This window comes from Geotrypetes seraphini, chromosome 2 (genome assembly GCF_902459505.1).
Source record: "Geotrypetes seraphini chromosome 2, aGeoSer1.1, whole genome shotgun sequence".
Taxonomy (NCBI): domain Eukaryota; kingdom Metazoa; phylum Chordata; class Amphibia; order Gymnophiona; family Dermophiidae; genus Geotrypetes; species Geotrypetes seraphini.
This window is the reverse complement of record NC_047085.1, coordinates 143,158,976-143,178,145: the sequence shown is the minus strand read 5'-3', so window position 1 is coordinate 143,178,145 and position 19,170 is coordinate 143,158,976. Positions and strand designations below refer to the sequence as shown.

The following is a 19,170-nucleotide window of genomic DNA, read 5'->3' as shown; positions in this document are numbered from 1 at the left end:
GCGGGGCTTAAGGACCACTAGACACATCTACAAAAAGAGAGATTATGTACTTACCTGATAAGCTTTTAACTAGTAGATAGGTGAGACATTCTAGACAATAGGATTATTTCCCCATACTCGCATGCTTTGCAGAAGAAATCCACTCCAGATTTTTTGCTCTGCTTCTGTAGTATTTCACTTATCGGTTTAGCATCTTCTACAGTCAGTACCCAAGCACCGAGAGGCACCCCCCTATGTGAAGTAGAGGCACCTGAAATAACAGGCTAAAGAAAGTGTTCTGCAGAAAGTAATGAAACAGTACCATTAACCGCCAACACAAGCTCCAAAGGTGTGAAGCACAATTCCCCAAGAAAATGAACATAGAAATAAATTTTTCCCAGCCCTCAAAGGCTGAGAGGCCTCCAAGAAGCAGCTCTGAGAAGCATAAACAGACGAACTGCAAACAGATGCAGAAAAGCAAGGGTGGGGAGTCTAGAATGTCTCACCTACCTACTGGAAAAGAGCTTACCAGGGTAAATACGTAATCTCTTTTTCCAGTGCAATAGGTGAGACATTCCAGATAATAGGGACGTACAAAAGCAGTCCCCCCCAAGCAGTTAGGGTGGCCTTGCTGCACCGTCCTCTAAGACCAAGAACCCAAAGGCCAAGTCCTGCCTTGCAGCAACAACCATTCTGCAAAATTTGAAAACATGGGAAGAAAAAAATACATTGCTGCCCCTCAAATCTCCTCAGGAGGGACAGATCTTGCTTCGAACCACGAAGAAGCCACACTCCTGGTAGCAAGCGCCTTGACGAAAACTGGGGACTCTTTCCAAGACAGAATGTAGGCTGATGAAATGGCCCTATGGATTCATTTGGATATCTGGGCCTTAGAAACGGGAACACCTTGCTTAATCCAATGAGTCTGCACAAACAGATGGTCAGAGAGGTGAAACTCATGAATGACCTCTCATCCACGCAGGAGAACCCTGCTTACATCCAGAGGCTACAACCGGCGGTCCTGAGTCAAGGAACCTGTTGGCAGAAAGGCAGGCAAACACACTGCCCAAGCAACATGAAAAGCCGAAACAACTGCTGCCTAGAGCATCAAATCTAACAGAGAAGCATCTGAAAGAAGGCCAAAGGGAGCCTAGATAAAGCTAGACAGCACCAGGCTAAAGTCCAAGGCAGGGATAGGATGGAGAACCAGCCATCTGACATGATGAACCCCCTGCAAGAATTGAGCAACATCAGGATGAGCCGCCAAAGAAGACAAACTGTCCTGTGATCTAAGTAAGAGAGCCCGGCTACCGGGACCCGCAGAGAATCCACCATAAGGCCAATATCTTTCCCATGGGAAAAAAGGTGACCATGAGCGAGATCGGAGCTGAATACGGATCCACCTGGTCTGGACGCACCAATATTGGAAGGCCTTCCACACAGTAACATACGCCGACCCCCTGGATAACTTCTTAGACTTTAGAAGAACCACAACAACAAGGACAGAACATCCCCTTTGCCCAAAAGTCGCATACGCAAGAGCCATGCCGGAAGAGCAAAAGCTCTGAACTGGAATGGTAACTAAACCCTGCATGAAAGGGTCCAAAGAAGTACTCAGCCCAAAGGTTGCAACTCACACACCTGTGCGAACTAGCTGAAGCCACCAGCATAATGCAGCAAAGAAGAACCAAAATCCTCTGGAGGACACGGTCAACCAATGGCCCAGGAGTAAAAACAGACAGGAGAAAGCTCCTGCTGCCAGAAATGCACCAGCACGTAGAGCCATCTGCTTCCAGGGTCAGAACTTTGACAGAAGAAGAAAGCACTTTCCTGTATCATGAAGTAGCCATGAGATCGACGTGGGGACTCTCCAGCACTCCACAATTATCTGAAATGCCTGTGGGAAACAGATCCACTCGCCCGGGTCCAGAGACAATCTGATGAGGAGGTCTACTTGCATGTTGTCCACTCTCGCCACATGCACTGCTGTCAGCGCCAGGAGAAGACGTTCTGCTCAAGAAAAAGGTGGGCTTCCTGAGCCAGAGGAGTGCTCTTGGTCCCTCCCTGGCAACTGACATAGGCTACTGCCGCCGCATAGTCGGAGAAGACCTTGACTGTTTGGTCCTCTGGAGCCTTCTGCAACCTCATCTGAGCCAAACAAATGGCCCTGAGCTCCACCGGACAGATGGACCACTTTTTCTGTGAGGGTGTCCAACCCCTGAACAAGACAATTGCAATGAGCACCCCAGCCCTAAAGACTGGCTTCTGTCATCACCAAGATCTAGAAGACAATGAGGAACAGTTTGCTCTTGCAGAGGGGGAGGTTTGAAATCTGGCACCATTGGATACAGCTTGGCCATAGTCTTAGCATCTGGTGACTCTCAATGGTCAGTGACCAGCTGAGTAATGTCCGGATGTGAGGGAAAAAACAAGGTCAAAGTCACTGAACTGCTCATAACTGAGCACTAAGAAAAAGTTGGTGGGACTTCCAGCTTTAACTCTTGCAATGAAGTGGAAATAAAGCTCAAAAGCACAGAGGCCCTGAACAACTGGCACACTGTGGGATCTTCCCCCTGAGGCAGTGTTGCCATCAACTCGACTGCTGTCCTCCTGCATGGAAGCAGACTCTGCCAGAGAGACTTCATCCTGGGATAAAAGTAGCATGGAATCTGACCTGCTATCCTCCCAGTATGTGATAGACCAATCCTCCTGGGCCAAGTTTGCATCCTTGTCTGGTTGCGGTGCCTGTCAAGAGAACCCCTGTGCTGTGTCACTGGTGCGCAGCTAACTGCTGCACAAGGCTCCCACACCTTCCTCATGTGCTCCATTCCACACGGAAACTAGATGTTCCCTGGCTGGCCATCCAACACAAATCTGGCATGATTTAGGGGTAAAAAGCCCTGATGATTCTATCCCAGTTGATTTTGAGCAAAATCAAGGGGTTTTGAGGCAGATGGAGGCTGCAGAAAAAAAGATTGTTTAAAATCCAAGATGGCCACTGCTAGAAAAAGCACACCAAAAGGTCCACGGCGACCTCCCTGTACTCAAGCTCCTGACTGAATCAAGGATGCAAGCAGCTGCAAAGGGGACAGCCCCTGAGCTCTAAAAAAAACAAAACCAGCAGGCTGATTAGCTAGGTGTCCTCAGGAGCTGATCCTGCTAGCAGCAGTCTTCTGTCATACTAGTCTATATCTTCTTCCAGGCAGAAGTCCCACCAAGTGCAAACCTCTGAGCATCGAGCCTTCAAAGATCACTGTACAAAAATACCTGAAAAAGAATAAAACCACAGAGCAGATCAAAACCACTTCTGAGCAACTTGCTTGCAGAAAACAAACTCAGTGGGCAGGAGCAGCTCCTTGGGAAGGTGGAGTTGGAAAACATGATTGACTTGTTTTCTGCAAGCAACTTGCTGGTTCAGATTAGAGAATGTGTATGGATAGGAGAAGGATATAACCTCTATACCCTTTTTCGTAGACTCTCACTTTTCAACGAGATAGTCATAAGGTGTTTCAATGCTAACAGACCCTCAGAGGTACCACCGTGATACTCAAAGTATTTTCACTGTATCAGGCTTCACGTACCATAACTTCACCGGGCCATAATAAATACCTTCCTTCAGAGCAGCGTCGGGCCAGCAGCACTCTAAACAGGCACATAGAAGGCCCCGGCAAGAAGGACGTGAAGCGGCCTGTTTAGACTGCTACTGGCCCAACGCTGCTCTGGAGGAAGGTATTTATGGCTCGTGGTTGGCGGGGTTCAGATGGGAGGGAACGATGGAGGGTCGGTGGGACTGCTGCGCAGCAGGGGGCGGCGGCGACTAGTGCTTATTTTTGGAGGTAGGACTTATATTAAGACCTACCCCGAAAATCACGTTAGGGATTATTTTAAGGGTAGAAACATAGAAATAGACGGCAGATAAGGGCCATGGCCCATCAAGTCTGCCCACCCTACTGTCCCTCCCCTCCCTTTGCCCTGTGAATAGATCCCATGTGTCGATCCCATTTGGCTTTAAAATCAGGCACGCTACTAGCCTCAATCACCTGCAGTGGAATACTGTGTGCAATTCTGGAGGCCGCATTATCGCAAGGATGTGCTGAGACTGGAGTCGGTTCAGAGAATGGCCATCCGGATGGTCTCGGGACTCAAGGATCTCCCGTACGAGGAACGGCTGGACAAATTGCCGCTGTACTCGCTCGAGGAGCGCAGGGAGAGGGGGGACATGATCGAGACGTTCAAGTATCTCACCGGCCGCATCGAGACTGAGGAAGATATCTTCTTTTTCAGGGGTCCCGCGACAACAAGAGGGCATCCATGGAAAATCAGAGGCGGAAAACTACGAGGTGACACCAGGAAATTCTTTTTCACTGAAAGGGTGGTTGATCGCTGGAATAGTCTTCCAGGTCTTATTTTGGGGGAAACATGGTATATGCAGAGGACCAAGTTGCTGCCTTGCAACTATCCTGAATCGGAATGGATTTTAAACTTGCTATTGAAGCAGCTGTAGTTCTTACTTTATTTGCTCCAATTGTTCCAGGTGGCTGAATTTGCGCTCTTATATAAAAAAATTTGATGCAATGTGATATCCAAGATGAAAGAGTTCTTTTGGATGCTGGCTCTCCTTGGGCAACTGGATTATAGGAAATGAAAAGCTGGTTTGCCTGCTGCAAGGAAGCAGTTGCCTTGAGGAAAAAAAAAAAAAGCTATGCTCGTCTGCAGTCCAATGTATGGAGATGTTGTTCTGCTGGAGAGGAATGTGGAGGAGAAATAAACTATGGCAAAGTTATAGCTTGGTTGAGATGAAAGTCCGTGACAACATTAGAAAGGAATTTTGGATGGGTTCGTAGTTGTATTTTATTAGGAAAAAATTGAAGATAAGGATAATATGTGAAGATAAGGATAATAAGCTCACTAACTCTTCTGGTTGAAGTTAAAGCAGTGAGAAAAAATGTTTTCCAAGAAAAGAAAGTGAAGCAGACCCTAAAGTTTCAAACAGATCCAGAATTAAGACATCTAAAACCAAATTCAGGTCTCACGCTGGAACTACATCTCTTATTGGAGGTTTGAGATTATGAAGACTTCTAAGAAAACGAGAAATGAGCAGATTTTGTGAACTGGCTTACCATCTATGAAAGTATGGAAAACCAAGATAGCTGCCAAATGAAATTGGACTGAGTTAGATTTAAGACCACAGTCAAACAAATGCAGGAGATACGACAAAATGTATTCAATTGGACAACTCAGAGGATCCTGCTGGTGATCTTGAGACCAGATGGAAAAACATTTCCATTTAGTTTGACAGGATTTTCTAGTAGAGGGGTGCCTTGCTGCTAGAAGGACCATTTTTACCTACTGTGAAAGTGGTAAATGTGTTAGACTTGAACTTTAAATTTCCAGACTGTCAAACTGAGACTGTGAAGATTGGGGTGCAATAACTCCCCATTCTGCTGAGAGAGAAGAGAAGAATGGTCTCCCAGGAAAACTGGGGGAGCATCTATAACATCCAGGAGGAGTGGATACTACATTTGCCTGGGCCAAAGAGGGGAAATGAGAATGATGTGAGTATTGTCTGTGGCAACTTTCTGAAGTACCTTGGATATTAGAGGGAATGGTGGAAAGGCATACATGAGATTGTGTCCTCAATGTATGGAGAAAGCATCCCTTGCTATTGCTTGAGGAGTTGGACATAGGAGAGGAAAACATGCTGCATTTGGCATTTTCCTGGGATGCAAAGAGATCCACTATGGGAGTTCCCCAACAAAGGAACATTTGATCTAGGGTCGAGAGTCCACACGTGAGGGTCAAGTTTTCTGCTGAGAGAGTCTGCAAGGACATGGTGTTCTCCTGGAATATAAATCGCTTGCATATGGACCCCTAGTGTAAGAGCATAGGTCCATAGGTAATATGCCTCTCTGCATAGAGCAGGGGTGTCAAACTCAATTACATAAGGGGCTGAAATCAAAACATAGGCTAAGTCAAGGGCTGAATTTTTAATTAAGATACTTAGGGGTCCTTTTATTAAGATACGCTAACCGATTTAGCGTGCGCTAAATGCGCCCCCTAATAAAAGCACCCTTTAATCTTAGTAGAAGTATAGGGTTACAAAGTCGTGGGCCAACATTTATATTTATTGAAAAAATGGCTATAAACACATGTGAAATCAAGTGGACTACCCTCAATCTCAAAGTTTAAATGCATGGGTTTTTAAAAATATTTCTTTGCAATAAGGTTATGAGATGCATAACAAACTTTACTAAATCAGATGCAAAAATGTGCAATAAAATGGAAGAAAAGGGTCAGGTGATTATCATGAACTGAAAACGGTTATAGAACATGTACTCCCAAAATCTGTTAAAACAAACCTACATCAAATAGAAGCAGCAGTAGTACTGGTGCGAATTTTCAGTTAAGAGTTATCAGGGAGATGTGGATTTAAAGCCCAGTAATTGGGGAGGGAAACAAATCACAAGGGGGAGAACAGGTGATTAAGATGACACAACCGGTTTTTACTTTGCAAGATACAACACAGATTGGGGTTGATATGTAATTTAACTATTATTATCGAAGACAAGCTGTCAAAACTCCAATCTGGATAGACTGGAAGAAAGCAAAAAAATATTTACTGGGAGACTTACCGGGAGGATAAGGCCGGGTGAGTGCAGGCAGTCGGGAGAGGGAAGGCCCCGGTGGATCAGGCTGTGAGTAGCCCATTCAGAGCGCTGCCTCTGTTGACCAACCACCGCCGCAGGGAGAGTGCAGGCAGTCGGGAGGATGATGGCAGCCGCAGTGTGCAGGCAGGACAAGGCAGCAAGGAGGACTAGGCGGCTGCGAACGTCAACGCCAGCCAGGAAGACCAGGTGCAGGCAGCGGCAGTAGAGAGCGTAGGCGGGAGCACAGCTTGAGATGCGCAAATCTTGAGGCCGAATTTTCAGCTGATGATTTCCGGCGGGCCAGTTATATTGTAAAGTGATAATTGTCTCACGGTCCAAATTCTATGACCCTGCGGGTCAGAGTTTGACACGTCTGGCATAGAGGAAGAGATCCCGAGCTTCCCTGCTTGTTGCCGTAGAACATTGTAACTTGATTGTCTATTTGAACCAGAATATATTTGTTGCAAATCCAAGAATGGAAGGCTTGAAGAGCATAATATGCTGCACGGAGCTCCAGTGGTTGATATGCAGAATCCATTTGTTTGCCGACCATTGATCTTGCATACACAAATGGTCAAGGTGCACTCCCCAGCCCTGATTGGACGCATCCATCGTCACCGTGAGATCAGGGGAGCAGAGGTTTGAAAGGGCAACCCTCCTGCATGGACTGAGATTGAATCCACCAAAGGAGGGAATCTTGAATATTTGCAGGAAATGGAATCATCCTGGCGAGAGAATGATGACGTTGATTCCAGTGCAATTTTAGGAGGCTCTTGAACAAACTTAACGGGTGAAGCTAGGACCCAAAGTGGTGAACTGGATTAGAAACTGGTTGACAGACAGACGTCAGAGGGTGGTGGTTAATGGAATTTGGTTGGAGGAAGGAAAGGTGAGTAGTAGAGTCACTCAAGGATCGGTACTGGGGCCAATTCTATTCAATGTGTTTGAATGTGTTTGTGAGCAACATTGCTGAAGGGTTAGAAGGAAAGGTTTGCCTTTTTGCGGATGATACCAAGATTTGTAACAGATAGACACTAAGGAGGGAGTGGAAAACATAAAAAAGGATCTGCAAAAGTTAAGAGGAATGCAGCATTAGGAGCCCTAAAAGGGTTGCCACCCAACTGTCTCACCCCAAATATCAACATACTTTTCATTGTGTTGTTCATGCAATTTCTTTTGCAGTTCCTGGTTGTTTCTGTTCTTTTCTTCAGCTTCTTCTTTTAGTTCCTTAACCTGAGTTTTGTAAAGAGTCTAAGGAAAAGTACACAGAAAATTATTAACCACAATATTTAAAAGGAATAAATTTTCAAATCTATATCTGGTTAAATACAGAACACTTTATCAGTGCACATTTTTGTTTTAACAGCGAGGAACACAAAGTATGCACAATCTATTTATTGTAACAATGTGTACTTAACAGTCACCATCAGGTTCTTGTAAATCTATTTATTTCTCATCAACATACTTTGTGTTTTCTGTAATGCACTGCTAGTATATCAGCAGTCTTTAATGAATAAACTCCAGCACACAGAAACACAACTAGAAAAAAGGAAAGATATGCAATTCTCTCACATGCACATTCATTAGGGATATCAATTTGACCCACTGGGAGCCTTTGAGGACTGGGAGTGAAGACCAAGCTCTAGAGAAAACATGTAACATCTAGATCAGATGTTATTGAGGTCCCTAATTTGTCTCCTGTAGCAAAAGTGTCTCTACCTGAATCTTTACAGAACTGAGGGACAGGTTTCTTTTCAATATCTCTTATACATGAAGGACAAGAAGAATGAATACTTTCCATGGAAAAAATGGCTTCCTACTGCACCATGCTTCAAACAATTTTCACATTCAGACGTATGCTATAGAATGATTTACTCTAGGCTTTCTTGAGTGAAATGGTGTGATTTAAATACCTACATGGCATAAATGCGCATGAGTAGATTCTCATTTGAAAGAAAGCTCTGGAATGAGAGGGCATAAGATGAAGGGTTTTTGTTTTGTTTTCTTTCTCTTTGCTTATTTCAGTTTTTTATTTTGGGTTGTTCAGGGATCTGGGAGGTATTTTTTAGATTTTTTTGTAATGATGTTTTATTGTTCTGTTGTATTTTAACTGTATGTCTTATTCATTGTTATTTTGTATGTGGCTTTGTTCCCCAGTTAGATTTGTGCATAGGCAGGTTATAAATACTTTAAAATAAAAAGGCTCAGGAGTAATCTAAGGAAATACTTTTTTACAGAAAGGGTGGTAGATGTGTGGAACAGTTTCCTGGAAGATGTGGTGGAAACAGAGTATCTGAATTCAAGAAAGCATGGGATCTCTTAGAGTGAGGAAATGGTAATCGTTACAGCGGATGGGCAGATTGGATAGGCCATCATGTTTCTGTTCTATGTCTATTCGCTCCTCTACCTCTTCAAGAAGCAGTCATTTACTGACCACCCTGATAAGTCCCTCCTTTCCTCACTGATTGACTCCTTGCTCTCCTTCTTTCTCGAACCCTCATCTCCTTCTCTCATCCTTGGTGACTTCAACATCCATGCTGATGACCCCTCCCAACTCCTACACTTCCAGGTTTTTCGCTCCAACATCCTCATACAATCTCCACAAGTGATCCACCACCCCTTTGTGCCAGAATGGCCACTGCCTTGACCTTGTCTTCTCTACCACCAAATTCTGCACATCAACTCTTCTCTGACCATCATCTGTTAACATTCATAACTCATCAACCTCCCCACCTGACCTGGCCAATCACTATCTATATGTTTAGAAACCTTCAGGCTATTGACCGTGACCTCTTCTTTTCTCTCTCTATACCCGCTCCTTCAGTGCATTGATCTCCTCCCATGGTTTTCAGTATCAGCTCTATGCCAATGACTCCCAGATCTACCTTTCCACACCAGATATCTCTACAGGAATTCAGGTCCAAGTCTCAGCTTGCCTGTCTGACACTGCTGCCTGGATGTCTCATTGCCACCTAAAACCAAATATGGATAAGACCGAGCTCCTTATCTTTCTGCCTAAACCCACCACCCCCTTCTCCCCATTTTCTTTTTCTGTGGACAACACTACCTCCTCCCTGTCTCATCAGCTTGCAATCTTGGGGGTCATCTTTGACTCCTCTCTCTCCCCTTCTCCGCTCAGATCCAACAAACTGCTATAGCCTGTTGCTTCTTCCTCAATAACAAGAATGTCAAGCTGAAGCCCACAGGGCAAATTTGGCCCACTGTTCCTTCCCTCCCTCCATCCCAGCTTCCCGGTCTCATCTTCAAAGCAGCCTGCAAGAGAATCCCCGGTTGACTGTAGCGAACCTAGCAGGCTGCTGTCGACCTCCACAGCACATTCCCTCTGTCGCGATCCCATACATCAGAGGAGGGGTGGGACCACGGCAGAGGGAACATACTGCGGAGGCCAAGGCAGCCTGCTAGTTTCGCTACGGCCGACCGGTGATCCTCTTGCAGGCTGCTTTGAAGATGAGACCGGGAAGCTGGGATGGAGGGAGGGAAGGAATGGCAGGCCAAATCTTGAAGGTGAGACTGGGAAGGAGAAGGAGGAAAACATACAGGTCTTCGGGGCAGGGGGCAGGCCCTGGTGTAGAAGTACATAGAGGGAGGGAAGGAGGGGTCCAAACAGACATGCATATGCTGGACTGAGGGTGGGGGGAAGGTAAGAAATAATGGGTCTAAAAACAGAAGAGAGGGAGAGAGATGGTAGACCCTATGTAAACTATCAAACAGAGTGCAGAAAGGAAAACCTCTGGACTTTCCCAGCTAGAATGCAGTGTTCACCAAGACACTTGAATTACCAAGATCTATTCACTTGGTAGAGACCTGGGCTAAAGATAATTTTCTCAAGTTAAATAAGAAAAAAACAGAAATCATCTGGTTTGATGATTATGAAACTATCCCTTGTAAAAGTTTCAAATTACTCACTACAGAAAATAAACTACTCATACAGAAAATAAATCCAAAGTATTAGGTGGTCATCCTAGACTCGGGATTAACAATGAAGGATCAGGTAAATTTTCTTGTTAAAAAGGTGTTCCTCAAATTACATCAATTAAGAAGTATTAAAACATCTTTAGACCACTCTAGTTTTTGTACCATAACTCAGGCCATATTGTTGCGACAAATTGATTATCACAACTCGATATATGAGGGCATTTCTATAAAACTTCAGAGAAGAACACAGCTCCTACAGAATGCAGCGGCTAGACTAATTAGTGGCCTAAAGAGGTTTGATATTGTGACTCCTATATTACATAAACTGTACTGGCTGCTGGTACAATTCGATTAAATTTAAAATTGCTTACATAATCTTTAAGGGGTTGGCTGGTCTGCCATGCCATGTGAATACTATCATCTTCTTCACAATAGAGGCACCATGAGACTAACAAGAATAAGATCTTACTCTTTCCAACATAATATAAGTCAAATATAAAAGACATCATCAATGAACCTTTGAATACCTAGGAGCTAAAATTTGGAATGATCTACTAGCAGAAATCAGAACTGCATCTTCATACTATTAATTTCGCAGACTTTTGAAAACATAAAATGGGTCTCTTCCACCTTTTGATGCTCTACTTAGTAATTCTATATTAATTTCAATGTTCTATTGTTTTTAATCATCTGTTTGAAATCCACTTTGAATCCAGTAGGAGATAAAGTGGAATATAAGACACCATTGGCATGGCATGGCATAGCATAGCATAGCACGTACAGAACCACCCAATAACTCTGATATTAAAATGAAAAATGTTAATTACCAGAAGCTTGGACACTTACAGAGAAATACTGTTCAGCTTCAAGCTGATCTTGGAGTTCTCTCATCTGCCCTTCATTTCCTCTGTATTGTCTATAGGAAGAAAAACAGCATAAATTTACTTAAAATACTTGACTTATCTTTACCTAAGTGGTGTGGGGCCAGCCTGGTGACTCAGTGGCAGTGCTGTGGACTGTCATAAATAGTGGCCTGAGTTTGATTCACAGCTCAGGTCTTCCTGCTTCTTGAGTTGGCTAGGAAGGCTGTACTTGTGCAAGGAAATCCATCCCATTTATTGTGTAACTAGGTTTAAGCCCGTTGCATTAACGGGTGCTAGAGTAGATGTCTGTCTGGGGTTTTTTTCTTTGTCTCTCTCTTCTTGGACGCTGTCTGTCATTCTTTCTGTCTATGTCTCTCCCTGCCCCCCTGTCTGTCTGTCTGTCTGGCTCCTTGGCCCCCTGTCTGCCTGTGTTTCTCTGTTGCACCATGCCTGCCTGTCTCACCCTGGCCCCCTTCTGTTCCCCCCCTCCCAGAGCAAAGCATGATTGCTGTCTGCCCCCCAGCACACCCCTCCCCCCAAAGCAGCCCCCTTCCCCTCTCCCCCTCTACTTCTTACCAACATGGGATACATGAGCAAAGCATGATTGCTGTCTGCCCCCCAGCACAGCCCTCCCCCCAAGCATGTCTCAAAAGAACTTCCTATTGCGCAATTCAAACTGTCCTGGAACCTTTTTGAACACTGGCCAAAATTCAAAGCAAGTTATACTTTATGTTGAATCGATTTTTATTATCAAAATATACAAAAACACAAACCAACAAACACGAATCACAATTACAAAGAAATAATCAGATACAGGAGATCGGATTCAACACCCCTCCCACCCCACCCCCACCCCAAACTCCCTGATCTGAAAAATAGCAGAACCCTAGTGCAGTAGGCTTGGACTCAGATAACCCACTGCCAACGAGAAAAGCTAAACTCCAACACTGAGAAGAGAGAAAGAAGAAAAGGAAAAAAAAAAAAAAAAAAAAAAAAAAGGGGGGGGGGGAGAAAGGAATAGAAGGTGCACCTGGTGCCCTCACAAAAATACAACAAGCTCGGGGCCCAGAGAGAATTACAATAAATTCAGGATGTCACTTCGAGCCCGTGGTGATAATGAAGAAAGATAAGAATCCCAGATCCGCAGAAATTGGCGTTTTCTTCGCAGGCTAAAAGACGCATCCTTCCGCTCCAACAGCAGCAGAGCATGCAAACGATTCCTCCAAGCCCAAAAGGAGGGCAAGGTATCTCCAATCCAAACAGCCAGAATCACCTTCTTCCCCAGGACACCCACCCGTCTCATAAACTGCCGCTGACCCGAATCAGACAAACAAAAGGCCTCATATTTATCCAGCAGGAGACCAGCAGCAGAAAGGGGGAGTGCCTTACCAAAAATGCGCTCCACATAAGATAAAACCCGTCTCCAGAAGAGTTTAATTTTCACACAGGACCAAAAGGCATGAAGAAACGAGTGGGGTTGCTGGAGACACTTGGGACACAACGGAGAATCCGTATAACCTGAATAATATAACTGACTTTTCGTAAAATAGCCGCGATGAATCACCCTAAATTGACACTCCCGGAGATCTGCATTAACAGACACTCCTGGAATTCTGGAGATTAAGGAAGGGAGATCCAAAGCGTCCTGAGCCATCCCCAAATCTTGACACCAGCGAGCTTGGAGCGCAGCACGATCAGCCGGACCTAACCAACGCTGGAGATCTTTATAAAGACCTGAAACCGTAAACCCAGTCTCCAAATAGGGATCCAGTAGTGTCGCAAATCTATCCTCAATAGGAAACGCCAAAGCGGCTCGGGGGAGAGATTGGATATAATGATGAAGTTGCCGAAACGCAAAAAAGTCACCCACAGAAAAAATTCCAGACCGGACTAGAACATCCCAGGATTTTAAAGAGCCATCAGCCTGGAGAACATGAGCAAGCAGCGTATAATCCCGAGATGCCAGTTTACGAAAACAAGCATTCTCACTACCAGGGCTAAATTGCAGATTCCCCTGAATAGGTAAGTATCTAGTAGTCGAGGGAGTACCATTCCAAGAATGCAATACATAAGACCAGATGATGCGTAGAGAGTGTAACAACACACTTCCCCTAAATGGCACCGGTAAGGCAGAACGAGGCGACTGCACCAAGGACAAAATATGCCAAGGGGCAAAAAAATCCTTCTCATAGGGTTTCGGAGTAAAATCCTGGCGATCCGAAAGCCACTCCCCCAGGTAACGCAACAAACAGGCCGCATTGTATAACCGGAACTGCGGTAACCCCAGTCCCCCGCTTCCCCACGAGCCAAACAGGTAACGCAACGCCACCCGTGGTCGTCGACCCCCCCAGCAGAATCTAGAAAGCATAGAATGCAATTTAGTAATATCCCGTTTCAAAAGCCACAAAGGAAGTAACTGCAAAGTATAAAGCCATTTTGGAAAAAGGATCATGTTAAACAAATGGATCCTGCCTAATAAAGACAGTGGAAGAGGAGACCAACGAGCAAAATACGCAGTCGAGGAACAGAACAAAGAATCAATGTTGACTCGATATAACGCCGAAGTGCAAGGCGTCAACAAGATCCCTAAGTAACGAAACGAAGAGGAAGCCCATTGAAGCGGGAAGGGCCCAGGCCAAGAGTCCCGTAACGACGAGGACGTGGCCAACGCTAAAGATTTGTCAAGATTAAGCTTAAAACCAGAATAATCGCCATATTCCTGAAAAGTGGCCATCAGATTGGAAAGAGATACAATGGGATCTGAAATATGAACCAAGAGATCATCCGCAAAAGCCGAGATCTTGAATTCGGAAGAACCAATTCGAATACCTGAAATAGCTCTATTAAGCTGAATATCACGGATCAAGGGGTCTAACGACAGAGCAAAGAGCAATGGAGAAAGGGGACAGCCCTGACGCGTACCACGACGGATGGGGAACAGAGGAGAACTATGGCCATTGACCCAAACGAAGGCTGTAGGTGAATGATAAAGCACCCGAATCGCATCCTGAAAAAACCCTGTTATGCCATACCGAGTTAAGACCGCAAATAAAAAGTTCCAAGAAACACGGTCAAAGGCTTTTTCCGCATCAAAGCTGACCAATAGGGAAGGAAGCCGGGTCCTCTCCACAAATTCCAAAGAAGCCAGTATGGATCTAATGTTTTTCACACTAGTACGCCCCTGCACAAATCCCACCTGAGGGGAAGCAATCAAATCAGGAAGAACACAAGCCAATCGATTAGCCAAAACCTTGGCAAACATCTTGGCCTCCACATTCAACAGTGAGATAGGACGGTAAGAAGAAGAAAGGGCAGCATCCCTATTAGGCTTCAACAGCACGACTATTTGAGCAGAGGAGAGAGAATCCGGAAGGGTACCCCGCTGGACAGCGGCCGTGAAGGTCTCAGCCAGTACAGGTGCTATGGTGGGATGGAGGAGTTTATAGAATTCCATCCGGAAACCATCCGGCCCGGGGGCCTTCAGCAACGACCCATTCTGTATTACTCTTGCTACCTCCTCAGCCGTGATAGGGGCATTAAGACGCACCACTGCCTGAGCAGACAGACCCGGAAGGGAAAGGCCATCTAAATAGGCCGTGCCATCCATTAAATCAGATTGTTGTGAATAAAGTTGCCTATAGTAGTCATAGAACACCGCGTTGATCTCGGCATCCGTCCGGACCATGGCCCCCCCATCTGAGCGAAGTTGGAGGACAGGAGTACGACCCGCTGACCGACGGACCACCCTTGCCAAGAGCGTCCCACGTTGGTTCCCATGGCGAAAAAGTTGATACCTATAATAAGCAAGCGACTTGACCGTTCTAGCATGCAACAATTCCTGAAGCTTGCACTGGGAGGCCAAGAGCTGAGAACGCAAAGAGGAAGTGTGAGATTGACCGTAAAGCCGACGTAGGTCACCTACCCTACGTTCCAAGTGTAAAATCTCCCTATCTCGAGCACGTCTTTGATGGCTGGAATATGACATGATCTCACCGCGCAGCACCGCTTTCGCAGCCTCCCAGAAGAGAGTAGAGTCAGCCCGATGTTCCATATTATGATGTTGATAGTCAGACCATTTCCGAAGCAGAAACTCCTGAAACTTCGGATCCTTATACAAACGGAGCGGAAATCGCCAGCGGAAGGAGCCCGGGGAAGAGACATCCAAATGCAAGGTCAACAAAATCATGGTGTGATCAGAGACATCAAAGGAACCAATCGTGGCCGAATCAATCTGAGAAAACAAAGAGCTAGAAGTCAACCAGTAATCAATCCGGGATAAAGAGGCATGAGCCCTAGAAATGTGAGTATAATCACGCTCACCTGGATGAAGCGTCCGCCAGACATCAAGAACATCCAATGTTGAGCAAAGTAAAGAAATACCCCTAGTAGGATGCACCCTATCCTGGGGAGTAGGAAGTGATTTATCCAACAAAGGGTCATGAACACAATTGAAGTCCCCTCCCACCAATAAAGGAATATCAGAATGTTGACCAAGAAGGCGAATAAGCGAGGAGAAAAACCGAGAGTCATAGCTGTTAGGAGCGTAAACATTACAAAGAATCACAGGCTGACGATGAAGGAGCGCCTTAGCAATGATATACCGTCCCCCAGGATCCACCCACTGCTGTTGAAGGACAAAGGGCAATCCCTTCCGAATCAAAATCAGAACTCCCGCCTTACGGTTGTTCGCCGGTGCTCCCAAATGTTGACCAACCCACCAAGTCTGGAGTTTAGCATGCTCTGCCGCTGACAAATGCGTCTCCTGCAAGAAGACAAGATCAGCTCTCTGACGGTTCAAGGCTCTCAAAATTTTTTGTCGTTTAATAGGTGAAGTGACCCCATTTATATTCCAGGAAATACATCTAAGAGGCTTCATAAGTGAAATTAGAAAGACAAAGGACAGGCAAAAATCCAAAAAGAGAACCGAGAGCGAGGCCGTCCCAGCCAGCGACCAGCTCCCAGGACCTCAATCCAGACCCGAGCTTCCACCACCAGACAAAAGGCCATCTGTAGGGCACCAGGAACACACAAAAATAAACAAAAGAAAAGGGAAGAGAAAAGAGAAAAAAAAATAAAAAAAAAGAAGTAGAAAGAGAAAAACAAAAAGAAAACCCCACATACCCACCCACCCACCCGCCCCTTCCTCCCACCATCCCCCCCATCCCTCTTGTGACCCACTAGTGGTCCAAGGGCCCTGTGAAGTAGCTCCCAACCCCCCCCCCCCTAGCAGACAATATGTTCAATAAACAACCCTCGCCGAGTCAAAGCAACCCCAGCCATAGGCAGTCAAAAAAAAAAAAAATGCAATGCACCCCAGAATCCACCCCAAACAACACAGAAACAATCCCAACCACCCCTCGCCCGATGCCCCATAACAGACTAGGCATTAAATTTGGGCAACCACCAATCAGGAAACAATGCAATAGAAATCAACAAGCAAATGCTCAACGGAGCCTCCATAGGTACCATCAACCCCCACTACCCAACACTCAAATACTCCCTCCCCGTCTTACCCAGCCATGCTAATCCCTCAATCATACAGTCACTCGGGAAGGGAGAATCGCTCCCTATATACAAAACACTCCATCCAACTCAACAGAAACATGCACTCCCCTCCCAATCATCCACACAGTCCAGGAAGGATAAGAAAAATATATTGTCCGAAGGAAGTCCAGATCGGTCCATCGCGCCTGCACCACATCAAGGTCTGCCAGCCCACAAAATAAGTACTGCCCAGAGCAGACCACCACGGGAGCTGGCCATCTGGCATCAAGGCTTCCAGGACACATCAGACAGAGGAGGCATATAACGACCAGTGGAACTCCAGCTGAAAAGAACCAATGGGCTATCAAGGAGCAGGGTCTGGGGCCTGCAAGGATTGCAAGAAGCGAAGCGCCTCAGCCGCCACCATAAAGAAGTGAGTCTGACCAGCATGTCGGATCCGCAGACGTGCAGGATACAGCAAGGCAAAAGAAATTTTCATCCGAAACAGCTGGGAGCAGATGGGAGTAAACTCCTTCCGTTTGGCTTGTAGAGCTGAGGAATAGTCCTGGAAACATAACACCCTGGAGTTGTCATACAGCAGAGGGCCCGAAGTGCGAATGGCTCGCAGAATCTCTTGTTTATGGGCAGAGTTCAATAACTTAAGGATGACCGTTCGAGCTCGCGAGCCTGGCGCTCCCAGCGGGCCCAAACGATGAGCGCGTTCAATTCTCAGGGGACCATGTGCTTCAGATAAGGTTAAAGAGCGCTGCAGCCAAGATTCCAGAAAGGAATGGAGCTCACCATCCTTCACTGATTCAGGTAAGCCTACCAGTCGCAGATTCCCCCGACGGGACCTATTCTCAAGGTCCTCCACCTTTGCTTCCATAGCGACCAGCTGAGCTCGCAGTTGTTGATGGTCCCCTTCACGTTGCTGAACTCTATCCTCCAAAGTGGTGAGACGCTGCTGATAGGAGGCAAACTCTCCCTGCAGCGTCTCCAGCCGAGTGTCCACAGAATCTAATTTGTCCACGATAGGTTGCAGTTTCGTGGTCAGGGATCCCTCCAGTAGTAGTTTCACTTCGGCCACTATTTCAGACACCCACGCGGTCGGCGCCGGGAGCGGCGGAGGAGACTCGCGGTCGGCCATCTTGGAATCACCCGCGCGACCGCGATCCCTCTCCCGGCGCGGCAGCTTGCTGGTCATAAAGCCCCAATGGCAGGAAAACACTGGGAGAGAGTCACACCACCTCCAGCGCCAAAATCAGCGGCGAAATCGCGGCGTTCCGGGGTCAAGAATCGCCGATGGTGGGAACGGGATCGGGAGCTAACCCCACCGACGTCTGCTCAGCAGCTCGACATCACGTGACCCCAGCAAGTTATACTTTAAACGATGGCTGGTGAACATATAACATGACTATCTAATTTCAAAATTTACAGATAATATTGTGCCATTTAAATGGCTAAACATCTTGATACTATCTCTATTAAAAGGGGACCACAGTTATTTACCTGTAGCAGGGATTCTCCAAGAATAGCAGGACAGGAATCCTTATATCTGAGTGACATCATCCTGACAGAGCCTGGTGCAGAAGCTAACCAGCGCTATGTAAATTTAAGAGGCTTTTAACAGTGGCTTTACCACATAAACATGAGTGCTTTCAACCTGATTATGGGACCCTCAGTGATATAAAATAGCTATATAAGAATTCAACTCCCAAGGCAGGTGGGAGGGTTGTAAGCATACCTGTCCTGCTGTCCTGCTACAGGTAACTTACTTTGCTTTCTCTGAGGACAAGAGGACAGTGGTATCCTTACATCTGGAAATACCTAGCTACCAGGCTCACCAAAAACAACAGAAGGACAAGCTTATCACAACAGTGAGGCAATCTTGAACCAATCAATCTCAAACTATATATTTGATAAACGGTCTATCAAAGAATAAAGAAATTTCAAAACTTGGAAGCCTGGAACTGAATAAAATGGGCCCCAAGAGTTTGATTCTAGATGTCAAATGAATTCTGTAGGACTCTCTGACTAAGTCGACTGTGAATATGTGAAATGAAGACCACATTCTACCACTGCAAATCTCCTCAATGGAAGCTGACCTTAAGTGAGCTACCGACACAGCCATGACATGACCCTCTAGAGCAGACATGGGCAACTCCTGTTGGGATCAAAAGAAACAAAAAGCTGAGTGGACTGTTTAAAAGCTTTAGTCTACTCCAGATAGAAATACAGAAACATGACAGCAGATAAAGACC

General features: G+C 45.9%; 1 protein-coding gene across 1 annotated transcript in view; it reads right to left on the bottom strand.

Annotated features, from left to right (window-relative positions):
* ROCK1 (Rho associated coiled-coil containing protein kinase 1) overlaps positions 1 to 19,170 on the bottom strand; it is a 398,571-nt gene that overhangs the window by 111,937 nt on the left and 267,464 nt on the right. Inside the window, exons 21-22 of the mRNA XM_033933927.1 lie at positions 11,409 to 11,478; positions 7,774 to 7,877 (exon numbers count right to left, since the gene is read on the bottom strand). Of these exons, the coding sequence (XP_033789818.1) occupies positions 7,774 to 7,877; positions 11,409 to 11,478 (174 nt within the window). The remainder of the gene's footprint in view (positions 1 to 7,773; positions 7,878 to 11,408; positions 11,479 to 19,170) is intronic.